This window comes from Callospermophilus lateralis, chromosome 12 (assembly GCF_048772815.1).
Source record: "Callospermophilus lateralis isolate mCalLat2 chromosome 12, mCalLat2.hap1, whole genome shotgun sequence".
Lineage (NCBI taxonomy): Eukaryota > Metazoa > Chordata > Mammalia > Rodentia > Sciuridae > Callospermophilus > Callospermophilus lateralis.
Genome location: NC_135316.1, coordinates 25908127 through 25922277, shown reverse-complemented (window position 1 = coordinate 25922277; position 14151 = coordinate 25908127). Strand labels below are relative to the sequence as shown.

Below are 14151 nucleotides of genomic sequence, written 5' to 3'. Positions count from 1 at the left end.
TAGGGTGATAGACTAGCAGTGTTAGACTTGCCTTTTTAACTCATTTCTGTACACATGTGTACTAATTGCCGCAGTCTGGCTGGGCATAAATCACTCAAGAAGGAACAAACTTTATTTCGAACTCCCCCAAAAGCCACCCAGGCAGCCCTTCCAGGAACCCCACACACCAACCTGAACTCCCTCCACCTCACTAACCAAGCAAACTCCCCAGGAATCCCCAGAGCTCCAAAGTAGTGGACAGCAGGGGTCTATATACAATTGAATACACAGCCTGTTTCAATCCAGCATCATCTTAATGGCTCGCCTCTCAACCATTACTTCTGGGAAAATGCCAGGGGCCATTCCGACTGGGCTGTGACTCTCAACACTAATAGCTTTTGCATACTACTCATTTGTAAGGGATTACTTTTCCATCATTTTATTACTTTGTTATGTCTTCCTATATTAAATGAGATTTCTCCTAAATTTTAAAATTCCTTTAATAAAAATACCATTGTGATACCTATTTTTTTCCTTTCAACAATTGTTTGGCTTGTGTTTTACCTCTGAGCTATATTCCCAACCTTTTTGTTTTTAATTTTTTTGAGACAGTCTTGCTCATTGTTTAGAGCCTTGCTAAGTTGCTAAGACTGGCCTTGATTTACCATCCTTCTGCCTCTGCTTCAGCTTTCAAGCCACTGGGATTATAGGCATGTGCCATTGTGCCCAGCTGTAATATTTCTTTCACTTGTATATTGGAAATTTGGGGATTATTTAGAAAAACCTGCTGGTAGTGGAAGTGTAAATTGCTACTTAACCTTTCTAGAAAAGCAGCTTTAACCTTTGGGATACTATCATTCTCAATTAGACCTGATATTTTTTAGCAGTCCCAATTATCTGTTAAATTTTAGTATGTGGTCAGTTATTTTGTAAATGTCTTCAAAAGAACAAAAAGAAGATTAAAAAATATTAGAAGAACCCCCCCCCCCTTTAAAATCACCATATTGGTCTATTGGGTCACTATATAAATTTAACATAACATTATCAAAATATTTTTTATTTTTCCTTTGTCAAACATTTGGTTATTTTGTCTTGCTAAAGCTTATTTTATCATAACTCTTTAGTTATTCCCAACTATGCTAATAAAGAGTAATATAGAAAAAACCCCCCACAAAATGGTAAAGTAAAAGACATCTCTTTACTTTTTAAAAATTATAGCATCAAAATACTCTACCACCTTTTTTGATGGTGTTTACCACTGAGCTACATTCCCAAACTTTTTTCTTTTTTCTTTTTGGTGGTGCTGGGGATTAGAACCCAGGGTCTTGTGCATGAGAGGCAAGCCCTCTACCAATTGAGCTACATCAACTTTTTGTTTTTATTTTTTGAGACCGTCTTGCTCATTATTTAGGGCCTTGGTATGTTGTTAAGACTGGCCTTGGTAGTACTGGCTATTGAACCTAGAGCCTTGGGCATGCTAGCCAAGCACCATACCATTGAGCACCACCTGTAGCCCTGTATCATCTTTCTTTCTTTTTATTAGTTTTTTTCAGTTGTAGAGGGACACAACACCTTTATTTATTTATTTGTTTGTTTGTTTGTTTTTTGTGGTGCTGAGGACTGAACCCATTGCCTCACATGTGCTTGTAGGCAAGTGGTCCACCACTGAACCACAATCTCAGTCCCCTGCATCATCTTTTTTTTTTTTTTTAATTTTTTTTATTGGTTATTCAAAACATTACAAAGATTGCAGAATCACATTGGTTACACATCCACACCTGCATCATCTTTTAAGTCACTGTCACAACATAATTAGAGGTCCTTTCCAAATGATGGTGTTTCATGGGATTTTCTTATACAAAACTTAAATTCTTATTTAAGTGAAACATTTTCAAGATGATTATTCTGGTGACAAAATGGGGAGAAATATTAGAGTTTAAGATTTAAAACCTTTGTGAATACTGAAAGATGAAAGTGAAATTAAAAAGATGGGTGAAAGTGGAGTGGGGTGGTACACACCTATAATCTCAGCTACTTGGGAAGCTGAGGAAGGATTATTGCAAGTTTGAGGCTAGCCTGGACAATTAAGTGAGGCCCTGTCTCAAAAAATAAAGAGGATTGGGTGTGTGTGTGTGTGTGTGTGTGTGTGTGTGTGTGTCTCTCTCTCTCTCTATGTGTCTATGGATGTAGCTTAGTGGTAGAGTATAAGTGGGTTTGATTCCTAGTACTTCAAAAAAAATAAACAAGATGAGAAAATGGACAAAGGATGATTCTAAAGAATAGTAGGTACAGTGGACTCACAGATGTTACTATTTATACATATGTCCTAATTTAACAAAAATAAGACAGTCTTTAAGTACTTCCCTTCTGTGTGCCACACATTCCTATATTTCTCACTTTTGTTATATAATGGATAAAGGTGATTGTGACTGATTTTTGCACGCTTGTTCATGTCTCTTTAGAAGTAGAATTGCAGGAACAAGGTAATATAAAAGGAGGGGCTGTGAGAGTATACACATTTGTGTTTGTTTCTTCCAAGAAGACTCTTACTTCCTTTTTCCCCACATATTTTTAAGAATCATCTAGTGGCAAGTGGGTGTGCTTTCACAAAACTGTAATCCTAGTGGCTCGGGAGGCTGAGACAGGAGGATAAGAGAGTTCAAACCCAGTCTCAGGAATTTATCGAGACCTTAAGCCACTGGGTGAAACCCTGTCTCTAAAAAAAATTTACAAAAAATGGCTGGGGGTGTGGTTCAGTGGTTAAGTGCCCCTGAGTTCAATCCCTGGCACCAAAAAAAAAAAAAAAAAAGGAATTAGCTAATGGTCCATGTTATAGTTAAAATACCTGATGTGTTTCAGAGTATAAAGATGTCATTATTTTTCTCCTAACCTTGTTTACCATTTTCCTGTAAAAATCTTGTCATTTTCAAGTAATTGTCATGTTTTCTGAAACAAGTGGTCTGCTTAGTAATTTTCCTTCCTGAGTATCTTTTGAATTTTGAGGAATTAGAATAGCCTTGTGTTATTGAAGGGTTGTGCATGTTCTATCTTTGTTGACCTTTGCTCACCTGGAGCTCTTTTTTCTGGTTTTATTGCTATTCTTATGTTTACTGTCCTGCCCTAGTTTCCAATGGGTAAATTCTCCACTTAATGCGCCATCTCCATTTTGGCCCTGGGCCACTTTGAGTCCTCTTAGAAGTAACAAAATTCAAATCCCTTTTCTTTTGTGTTCTTACTTAGCTTATTTGAGGTCTCTATAATTACATTCCATAATATCCCATACCTGATTTTAATTCTTTATTAAAAGGTTTCCACTAGCTCAGATATAATTTTTTAAAAATAATTTTGTATACTTTTCTTTGGTTTAGGATCTTGTTTATATGTTAAACAGAAGCTTTTGGATTCCAAAAGTCCCCTTCCCCATTTCTAGCTCTTCTGGTAGCACTTAAAACATTAACAATCAAACTTATTTCTCTCTGAAGCCTCATTTTTTGAAGGCAGAGTAAGTAGATTTTACTGTTATGTGCATGGTGAGCTGATAGCAAAAAAACATTTAATATCAGTATAATATCATAACTCTTCCTTCCTCCTTCTTCCTCTTACTTAGAAAAATATTAAAAAAGAGAATGTTTTTCTAGTCACATCTTTCAGTCTACACTCTTGTCTCTTCCTTCTTCCCTAACTTGCCCCATGAATGTCTTGTCTTTTGCATCTCCTACTTTTGTTTGATACCTTTAGGTGTCATTTTAGGCTTTAGCTTTTATTTGGGGGGTGGGGTACAGGGGATTGAAATCAGGGCACTCAACCACTGAGCCACATCCCTAGCCCTATTTTGTATTTTATTTAGAGATAGGGTCTCACTGAGTTGCTTAGTACCTTGTTGTTGCTGAGGCTGGCTTTGAATTTGTAATCCTCCTGCCTCAGTTTCCAGAGCTGCTGGGATTATAGGTGTGTGTCACTGGGCCCAACAGGCTTTAGCAGTTTTTTAAGAAAGTCCCCCCCCCCCCAACGACACTGATAGACTGGGATATGGGTAGATGTGGGTAGAGATGCATGGTTTGAAGTGATGGGACATGGGAATGATAACGGCCACATAACATAAAACATAGGTTAGGTATGCATTATTTTTCATTGTGCTTTATAAAAGTGAACTACAGTGGTTCTGTTGATTCATAATTGATAATTTATATACTCGTATTTTCTGGCTTTGACACTCACCTGTATCTGGCTAGCAAATATTTATCGACTGATTTTATGACAAGATATGCTACTTTTTTTTTTTTTAATCTTTATTTTTATGTGGTGCTGAGAATTGAACCCAGGACCTCGCACGTGCTAAGCGAGTGCTCTACCACTGAGCCACAACCCCAGCCCAAGATATGCTACTTCTGACATATTCTCAACTGAGATATTTTCCAAGCATTATTTTATTCATTTATTTTTTGGTATTGGTCATTGAACTCAAGGGCACTCGACCACTGAGTCACATCCCCTGCCCTATTTTGTATTTTATTTAGCAACAGAGTCTCACTAAGTTGCTTAACGCCTCGCCATTGCTAAGACTGGCTTTGAACTCGTTATCCTCCTGTCTCAGCCTCCCAAGCCACTGGGAATACAGGCGTGAGACATCTCGCCCAGCTCCAAGCATATATATTTCTTATAAAAAGTTTCTAGAATGGTGTTGAAAGTAGGCATTATGTTAATATTTATTAATTCTTTATATATCCAGGACTCCTCGTCCAGTCATTGTGGAGCCCATGGAGCAGTTTGATGATGAAGATGGCTTGCCAGAGAAGCTAATGCAGAAAACTCAGCAATATCATAAGTAAGATTTTATTAATAAAGATATTTTAGATATGTGCTATCGGGGTGTTTATTTTATCATATTTACTGTCTAGTACTATTGGGTTATACGGTATTCTGTGTAGTCATACAGTCTGGTTAATAGAGTAATCTGGTTTATGTTGAATGCTAGTTGTCTTTTTGTGTGTGAAACATTAATTTTACTTAGAATAATCTTTCCTTTTATACTGTGGTAGAGGTAGGTGGTTAGGAGGAGACATGCTAGAGAAAAATGAAATCTAGATAATGTGAAAATATATCTTCAGTTAGTATGTTTCAGGTGTATTTAAGTAGAAAGAAGACTTTTGGGTGGGTAGGGAGTAGTGTTGGGAGGTCAAATATCCTGGCACAGAGGAAGAACTATTTTACAGGTTTAAAAAAAAAGCCCATTTTCAAAATGCTGTAAATTTTATCAGTTGCCCCCTCCCCCTTTTGAATCACTTGTTTTTGGAAATAATTTTTTCTTTATATTTTTATTTTTTAGTTGTAGTTGGACAACTAAAATAAAATCTTTATTTTATTTTTATGTGGTGCTGAGGATCGAACCCAGGGCCTTGCACATGCTAGGCGAGTGCTCTATCACTGAGCCACAATCCCAGACCCTGCCTTTTTTTAAAAAATATTTTTTAAGGTATTAGAATATCTTTATATTTATTTATTTATTTATTTAATGAATGTGCTGAGGAATGAACCAAGGGCCTTACGCGTGTGAGGCAAGCTCTCTACCACTGGGCTACAACCCCAACCCTATCAGTTGCCTTTTTTATTTAGTGTGGTACAATTGTATTTGCATAAGTTGTCTGTAAATACTTTGTTTTTATAAACAGTCACTTTATTGTCTTTGTGCCAAGCAGTATTCTGGGTGTTACTAGTGCAGTCAAATAGGTAGTTGGGTGCATCTGATTTTAGAGGATCTGTCCTGGCAGGGAGTACCAACATGTGATAACAAGCCAAAGGACTGAACTCTGAGTCTTGAAATAATCCATATATATAGCAGATTGGAAGATCAGAAGGAATCAAAAAAGACTGAGAAAGGGGGTCAGTCATTGGAATAGGGGAGTCAACTAGCAGCAAACTGAGTCCTGGAGCAAGGGAAGAGTATTCACTAGTAATGGATCATAATTCAGAACCATAATGCTGTTCTTCAAAGACTTAACTATGACTTCCTGTTTGCTTGACATTTTCTTGTTATATCTTACCATTACAAATTTGAGATAGTGTACACTTTTGGATTGTGAACTGGAATTATTAAAGAACTGGAATTATAAGAGTCTTAAACAAAAGTGGGATTTAATACAATTTTTTTTTTTTAAAGAAATCTAGTTAATTTTCCTAGATTTACTACTAAAGAGTCAGGTTCAGGAGAAAATGCTCACAGAGGATAAAAAGCAAGTTTAAAATTTAATTCTGGGTCCAAAAATCCATGTTGTTTTCCTAGAGAGAAAGAGAAGAATTCTTATATTTATTTTATAGTCAGTCTCAGAGTTAGGACTGCTGTCTAATATACAGTTCTTAGTAAATTAGTGATTGGTATATCATCTTACTTCTTCACCCTTCCAAGTTAATACTTTATAAAGAAAAGATGGAAATTTATTTTGCAGGTATAGAATATCTAGATCATGACTAACCTTTGAATGTCCTCATGTCCTCAAAGCTTTTTTTTTGTTATTACATCTTTCCCTCTGTGACAACCTTATGCTTTATCTTTCTGAAATTGGTCCCACCTCTTATCTTTCTTTCTCTACCTCAAAATAAAAGTTAAAATTTACAGATGCAAATTATAGGTGGGATGAAGATTGTATTGTGGGGGCTGGGGTTATGGTTCAGTGGTAGAGTGCTCGCCTAGAATGTATAAGGTACTGGGTTCAATCCTTAGCACCACATAAAGATAAATAAATAAAGATATTATGTCCATCTACAACTAAAAAAATATTTAAAAAAAAAGATTGTATTGTGTTCCTATGATCCTCTTAAAGTTCTCATAGCCAGTAATAATTGATTTTTAAAAAAATTTTAGATAACATTCATAGACCTTTATTATTATTTTTTAATTGGTCATTTGTTTGCTCATCATTTATGTTATTTCTCTCAAAATATATATATACTAAATTTACATGATGGGGCCAGATACTGTACTTGAGGGACCACAGTTAACAGACTGATGCTCATATTGAATTTAAAATATTTTGTTAGCACTTAAAACAAGTTGTGGGTTAGGCCTTTGATTTTTGGCTCAGCCAGTTAACCTGTTTATTAATAAATAAAGTTTATTTATTAACAATGATTTCTAACAGTTTTTATTACTAAAATATTACATTTTGCCATGTAATCAGAGTACTACCTATATGATGAAGAGCCTTGAACATTATAAATACTCAGTAAATGGTAGAGTATTCTCTGATGTTGTTGTTTACTTTTTAAGCATACATTTCTTTATGTTTTTAATGTAAACTTAGGGAAAGAGAACAGCCACCACGTTTTGCTCAACCTGGAACATTTGAGTTTGAGTATGCATCTCGATGGAAGGCTCTTGATGAAATGGAAAAACAGCAGCGTGAGCAGGTTGATAGAAACATCAGAGAAGCCAAAGAAAAACTGGAGGCAGAAATGGAAGCAGCTAGGCATGAACACCAATTAATGCTAATGAGGCAAGGTAAAAACATAAATATGGTGTGATATTTTCATATAGATATGGTGTGATATTTTCATATAGATATGATGTGGTATTTTCTTCTGAGATTTACTTATGTGTCCACTGACATGTATTACTACTTAAGTTCCTATTTAGGAGTCTAAAGACAAGAGTTGGTACTCAATATTTTCCTTTGCTGCCAAGTTTTTTCTTTGATAAGTGGATGCTGATCCATAGTCAGGGACTGAGGGATGCATAGGGAAGAATGAAGGAAAATAGAAAGGAGTGAGGGGAGGGCTGGGAAGGTGGGGATGAGAAGGACAGTAAAATGAGATAGACATTATACATGTATGATATACACGTAGTATGATTAAAGTATGATTACACTACTGGTGTGACTCAGCACCATCTATAGGCAGAGTATTGAAAAGTTATGCTCTGTTTGTGTACAGTTTGTCAAAATGCATTCTAGTGTCACGTATAACTAATTAGAACAAATTAAAAAAAGAAAAAAATGTGAAAACAACAGCAAAAAAATTGTTTTTTTCTGAGAGAATTTCTTTTATAAAAACATGAAATTATTTCAGGTTGAGTAAGCACCCAAAATGCTTGGGACTAGGAGTATTTCAGATTTCAGGTTTTTGGATTAACAATGCTTGCTCAGTCTTATATAAGTTCTAACTATGTTGAGTAATTTGTTAGAGATAATTCAGTGGTGTTAAATTTTGCCAGTAGCAAATATATACTTTATAGGCAAAAAGAGAAGTATAGTGGGCAATTCTTGATAGTTTTAGTTAAGTCATAAAACCATATATCAAGATTATTTGTTGGAAATTAAGACAGATACTGGTGATTTATAAATTATTGCTACATGCCAAAATGATATAGATGGATAACCTAGAAGAGATATAAAAAGATCCATGTGCGCTGATGGATATGGGGATTTAGAAAGAGTAAATTCCTAGTAATGAGCTGGAAGGTACTTGAGACTATGCTAACAGAACTTCTAAGAGCACTGCTAATGGGCCATAATGTTCTCTCATTCCCTTCTTGGATACCAAATAATATGATAAACCATTTAAACGTGTCAGAAGCTCACTTCCCTTTTTGTCGTCTTTAGCTTTTTAAATACCTGTCTTTGTTGTTCATATCTCTCTTCCCTTTTCTGATCTTTAATTTTCAAAATAATTTTTTCTGGTCCTTCCTGCCACCACTCTTTGCCATTACGCCTCATAGTTTTATTTTCTTTAAGTATAGGATTACTTTCTCTTCTTCAGGTCATTTATTTGTTTGTTTATTTTTGTTTTTGGTGGTACTAGGGATCAAACTCAGGGCCTCATACTCTACCACTGAGCTACATCCCCAGCCTGGCTCTTTACTTTTTTCTTCCTCCCTCCCTCCCTCCCTCCCTCCCTCCCTCCCTCCCTCCCTCCCTCCCTTCCTTCCTTTTTGTAGTTGTAAATGAACACAATGCTTTTATTTTATTATTTTATTTTTATGTGGTGCTGAGGATCGAACCTAGTGCCTCACACATGCTAGGCAAGCTCTTTGCTGCTGAGCAGCTATAGCCCCAGCTCTTTACTTTACTCTTAAGTTTTTCATTTTTGTTTTTTAAGTTAGCATTTCAGTTAATATTTATCTTCAGTTAGCTGTCCGCAGAGATTGAGGCGCTACAGTTATCTCTCTGCCTATGTGCAGTATGTTTATGAGACTTTCTTCTTTCTGATGTTTTCCTTCTGTAAACCATTCAATATACTTCAGAGTTATTGTTTCTTTAAAAGGTAAATATTTGTTTATTCAACTCTAAATCATTTTGGTTAATTTCTGTTACTTTTTGAATAAAGTATAAGGTATGGGTTTTAATTCTCCTGTCTTGGTTTGTAGAGTTGCTAGAATTACAGGTGTACCAGCCCTTCCAGCCTTTTTTTTTTTTTTTTTTTAATTTTTTTTTCAGTTTTCGGCAGACACAGCATGTTTATTTTATTTTATGTGTTGCTGAGGATCGAACCCAGCGCCCCGCGCATGCCAGGCAAGCGCGTTACCACTTGAGCCACATCCCCAGCCCTTTTTTAAAATTTTAAAATTTTTTTTATTTTTTAGTTTTTTAGGTGGACACAATATCTTTAGTTCTTTTTTTTTTAATGTGGTGCAGAGAATCGAACCCAGTGCCTCACGCATGTTAGGCAAGCACTCTACCACTTGAGCCACATCCCTAGTCCCTCCCCCCGCTTTTTAAATTAGTCTCAGGCTGGCCACTAACTCCTTGGTTCAAACCATCCTCCTGCCTCGGTCTCCCAAATAAGTTGGGACTTCAGGTGTTTACCATGTACCTGGCTCCCATCTGGGGTTTTTATTTTTTTTATTTTTTGGTACTGAGGCTTGAACCCAGGGACTCCAGACTACTGAGCCATTCCCCAGCCCATTTTGGGAAGGTAGGGGTGGGGTTGTTACCGGGGATTGAACTTAGTCCTATTTTGTATTTTATATAGAGACAGGGTCTCACTGAGTTGCTTAGCGCCTCACTTTTGTTGAGGCTGGCTTTCAACTTGTGATCCTCCTGCCTTACCATCTGTTTTTGATCATCAGCATAGTTCTTGAATTTTCTTATCTTTGTTACCCTAACTTAATACAACTCTAAGCAGATAGTATAAACTCTTCACCATGTATTTTTCTGTTACTTTCTCTCTTTCCACTACTGAGCTTTTCTTTGTTGTGTTGCCTTTTTTTTCCTTTTAATATTTTTACAAAATTTTCCTTTTGTATTTATAAATTGAGTAATAAAAGTATATTTATTTCCTTTAAATGATGATTCCCAACTACCAAAGAAAGAAGGACAAGGAAATAACTATATTTGATCATCCTTTTGATTTTCCTGTAATTTTTGTTATCTTACCTCTTATTTTTTTGGATTTATGGCATTGACTTAATCTTCCCTCCCTTTGTCTTTTTTGTACCGTCCCTTCCTCTTTCTTGTACTGGGATGGAATCCACATCTTATTATGATGAACATTCTCTCTACCTCTGAGCTATACTCTCAGCCCCATCTTTAATCATAATTCTCGTATGTGCTTAAATCTTAACCTTACTGTATATAGGTTCAGGCATGACTTGACTACTGTTCATTACTTATTGCTGTTTATTCTCAATTATCCTCTGTAATAAGGGCATAGAAACAGTATTTCTTTTTGGGGGGTGGGTGCTGGGGATTGAACTGGGGCTCTTGACCACTGAGCCACATCCCCAGCCCTATTGTGTATTTTATTTAGAGACAGGGTCTCACTGAGTTGCTTTAGCAACTCACTGTTGCTGGGGCTAACTTTAAACTCGGGATCCTCCTGCTCGGCCTCCCAAGCCATTGGGATTATAGGTGTGTACCACTGTGCCTGGCTGAAATAGTATTTCTTGAGCTCTTGCATGTGCTGAAATATTATCTATAATCTTTGTTATACGTGTGAAATCATGTATATTTCCCTACCCTTTCTTTCTTAATTGGTAACATGTTGTAGAATCTTCTAGCATTTTGTGTTTCTGTAGTCTAAAATAATCCTGAATTTGTATTATAATTGCTTTATTACATTGTTATTTCTGTTTGTAATACTGGGCAATGAATCCAGGACCTTGCACCATAATAGACAAGCATTCTGCCACTGAGCTGTGTTGTGTCTTGAGTCCTTTTTTTTAAAGGAAAAATTATTTGAGAGTCCCTTTTTTATTTTTTCATTTTTAGTGGTAGATGAATAACAATACCTTTATTATTTATTTATGTGATGCTGAAATTCAAACCTATTGCCTCACGCATGAGAAGCAAGCACTCTACTTTTTTTTTTTTTTTTTTGAATATTTTTAGTTGTCAGTGGACCTTTATTTTATTTATTTATTTTTATGTGGTGCCGAGGATCGAACCCAGGGCCTTGCCCATGCTAGGCAAGTGCTCTACTGCTGAGCCACAACCCCAGCCCGAGGGTGACTACTTTCCAAGGAAGCTTGCTGGTGGGGATGATACTAAGCTCTCTGTATACTCTGTTTTCTCCTGCTGTACATAGGTACCTGTGAATAAAGTTGAGTTTATGAAATCAGGCACAGTAGGAAATTAACAACAATAAAATAATTATACCTATATTGTAGCAACATTTATTTAAAACTTTTGAATTGTTTATTTTTCATTTAACATTTTTTGCACTGTGATTAACTGCAACTACAGAAAGCAGAATTGTAGATAATTCGACATCACTTATTTTTAGTAATTTTCACCTAGAAAGATATTTATCATGCTAGTGCATAAATGTATAAACTTTAGTAAAATCTCAGTATCTTTGGATCTTAGTGACTTTTTTTTTTGCCAGGGGAGGTACTGAGGATTGAACTCATGGGCACTCAACCATTGAGTCACATCCCAAGACCTATTTTGTATTTCATTTAAGAGACAGGGTCTCACTGAATTCCTTAGCACCTCACTGTTGCTGAAGATGGCTTTGAACAACTCCCAAGCTGCTGGGGTTGCAGGCATGTGCCACCGTGCCCAGCTCGGATGTTAGCAACTTTTAACATACAGTTTAGTAAGTGTAAAATATTAAGTTTTATTTTAAAAATCATAGTAACCCTGCTAAGTATCAGGTAACTGTGCTTAATTGATTAGATTGTTAGAGGCTTTGAGTTAATTATACTGTTGTTAAGAGTGAGGAAATATGACCTGAGATGTTAAAGCATCTCTGTTTTGTTTTTTATTTTTTTTAGGTTCTAGGCATTGAAAGTGGTCTTGTTCACATTGTTTTTGAGCTTCCCTGTTCTGCCCCCTTCTTTCAGGATTTTTCTCCTTGTTGCACTTCTTCATAAGACATTAACATAGTGCTAATTGTGTTGAGAGAGTTCTTTGGGTTTTATGCGGTAACCTAGTTCATTATATCTGTTTGGTCTGATTCTTAAGTGCCAGACTTAATTATACAATATACAAATTTACAATATAATTGTACACATATTTTGACACTAATAGAGAATTTTTTATTCTTGTTGACATAAAAACACAGAAAATAAACTAAAAATATTAATGTGTAGTCAATATTTTCTAGATCTGATGAGACGTCAAGAAGAACTCAGACGCTTAGAAGAACTCAGAAACCAAGAGCTGCAGAAACGAAAGCAAATACAGCTGAGGTAAAGCAACATCACTGTAACATAACATGAAAATATGTAATTGTGTGAATTTTAAATAAATGTTCTACTACCCATTATAAATAAGTTATACAAGTAGGAATATGCTGAAAACAAATAAATAAGAAAATTGATTATTTTTGACTCCATGTAGGGGATAATAATTTTCTTAAGATTTTTTTAGCTGGTTAAGGGTACTTTGATTGCATATTCTTTGGAGTTAAATAATGAGCTTAGGTGATGTTGCATATGATTTATTAGATATTATTTTCAGAGATGGATATGTTTGAATTGCCATTAGTTTTTATTTTTTTCATGTGTGACACTACTAGATGTCCCTTATGTATTTTTTGCTTCTGATAATTGTTGAAAAGATTTATGGAAGTGGACTCCATTGTAAAAAGCATTTAAAATCATAGTACATAAGTTAACCATAATGATTAACTGGGGGCTGGTGATGTAGCTCAGTTGGTAGAATGCTTGCCCCTCATGCACAAGGCCCTGGGTTCAACCTCCGGAAGGAAGGAAGGAGGGAGGGAGGGAAGAAGGAAGGAAGGAAAGAAGGAAGGAGGAAGACTGTGGTTGATTCATAAGATATAATTTTTACATTTGACAGTTTTCCTTGTGCCTGCAGTATTTTATTGTGAAGTATAATGGGATACATAATCTCTTTATAAATTATAATAAGGAAATGTCCTGAACAAGGTTATGATGGTTGAAACAAACTTAGAAATTTTGGTTTTGAAAGATCTATAAAAATAGCAAGTACTTGTGGTTAGAAGTAACTTGTTCATGGAAAGTAAAAGTAACGAAGAAAGTGAAAAACCGAGTCTGAAGCTTTTCTAGTTTGCAGATAGGTGATATTCAGTATGTTTTGATGTATTTTTGTAGTTTTGTCTTTGTACCTGTTTACATCAATGTTTGGTGTGTGTGTGTGTGTGTGTGTGTGTGTGTGTATCTGTTTTGGAACTACTGTGATTTTTACTTTACCCAAGTCATTTCCAGATTATAGTCCTTGAATAGGCAGCATCAGCATTCTTACCCAGAGAATTGTTAGAAATGCAAAGTCTCAAACTTAACCTCCAGAACTACTGAATTAAACTTGATTTTAGAGCCAAGCCATGCGGTTCCGGTGCAGCAGTTGTTCACATGAATGTTCTACCTCAGGGATTGTTTTTCAACTTTGTTATTTTTGCTGCTTTTCTTTTTATGTGAACATGTTTAGCTGAGCACTGTGGCAGACACCTATAATCTCAGCTCTTGGAAGCTGAGGCAGGAGGATGATGAGTTAAAAGCCAGCCTCAGCAATTTAACGAGGCCTTAAGCAACTTAGTGAGATCCTGTCCCAAAATAAAAAAATAAAAAGGACTGGGGATGTGGCTCAGTGGTTAAGTGCTGTTGGGTTCAATTCCCAGCACCAATAAATAAATAGATAGATAGATTGATTAATTAATTAATTAATTCAAATCTACTCTTAACAAAAAGGACACAAATACCTCTCCTAACTTAAAACCTTATCTAAATCTAGCTTCCTCTTATATTTTGACTTG

General features: G+C 35.7%; 1 protein-coding gene across 5 annotated transcripts in view; it reads left to right on the top strand.

Moving 5' to 3' along the window:
* The window catches only part of Pspc1 (paraspeckle component 1), a 93031-nt gene that overhangs the window by 19354 nt on the left and 59526 nt on the right, over nt 1-14151 (top strand). For all 5 annotated transcript variants that reach the window (XR_013092884.2, XM_076872517.2, XM_076872516.2 and 2 more), the window contains exons 3-5: nt 4709-4804; nt 7278-7474; nt 12520-12604. Coding sequence is in view for 4 of the 5 variants with exons in the window: in XM_076872517.2 (XP_076728632.1) it covers nt 4709-4804; nt 7278-7474; nt 12520-12604 (378 nt within the window). In the remaining variant the exon portion in view is untranslated. The remainder of the gene's footprint in view (nt 1-4708; nt 4805-7277; nt 7475-12519; nt 12605-14151) is intronic.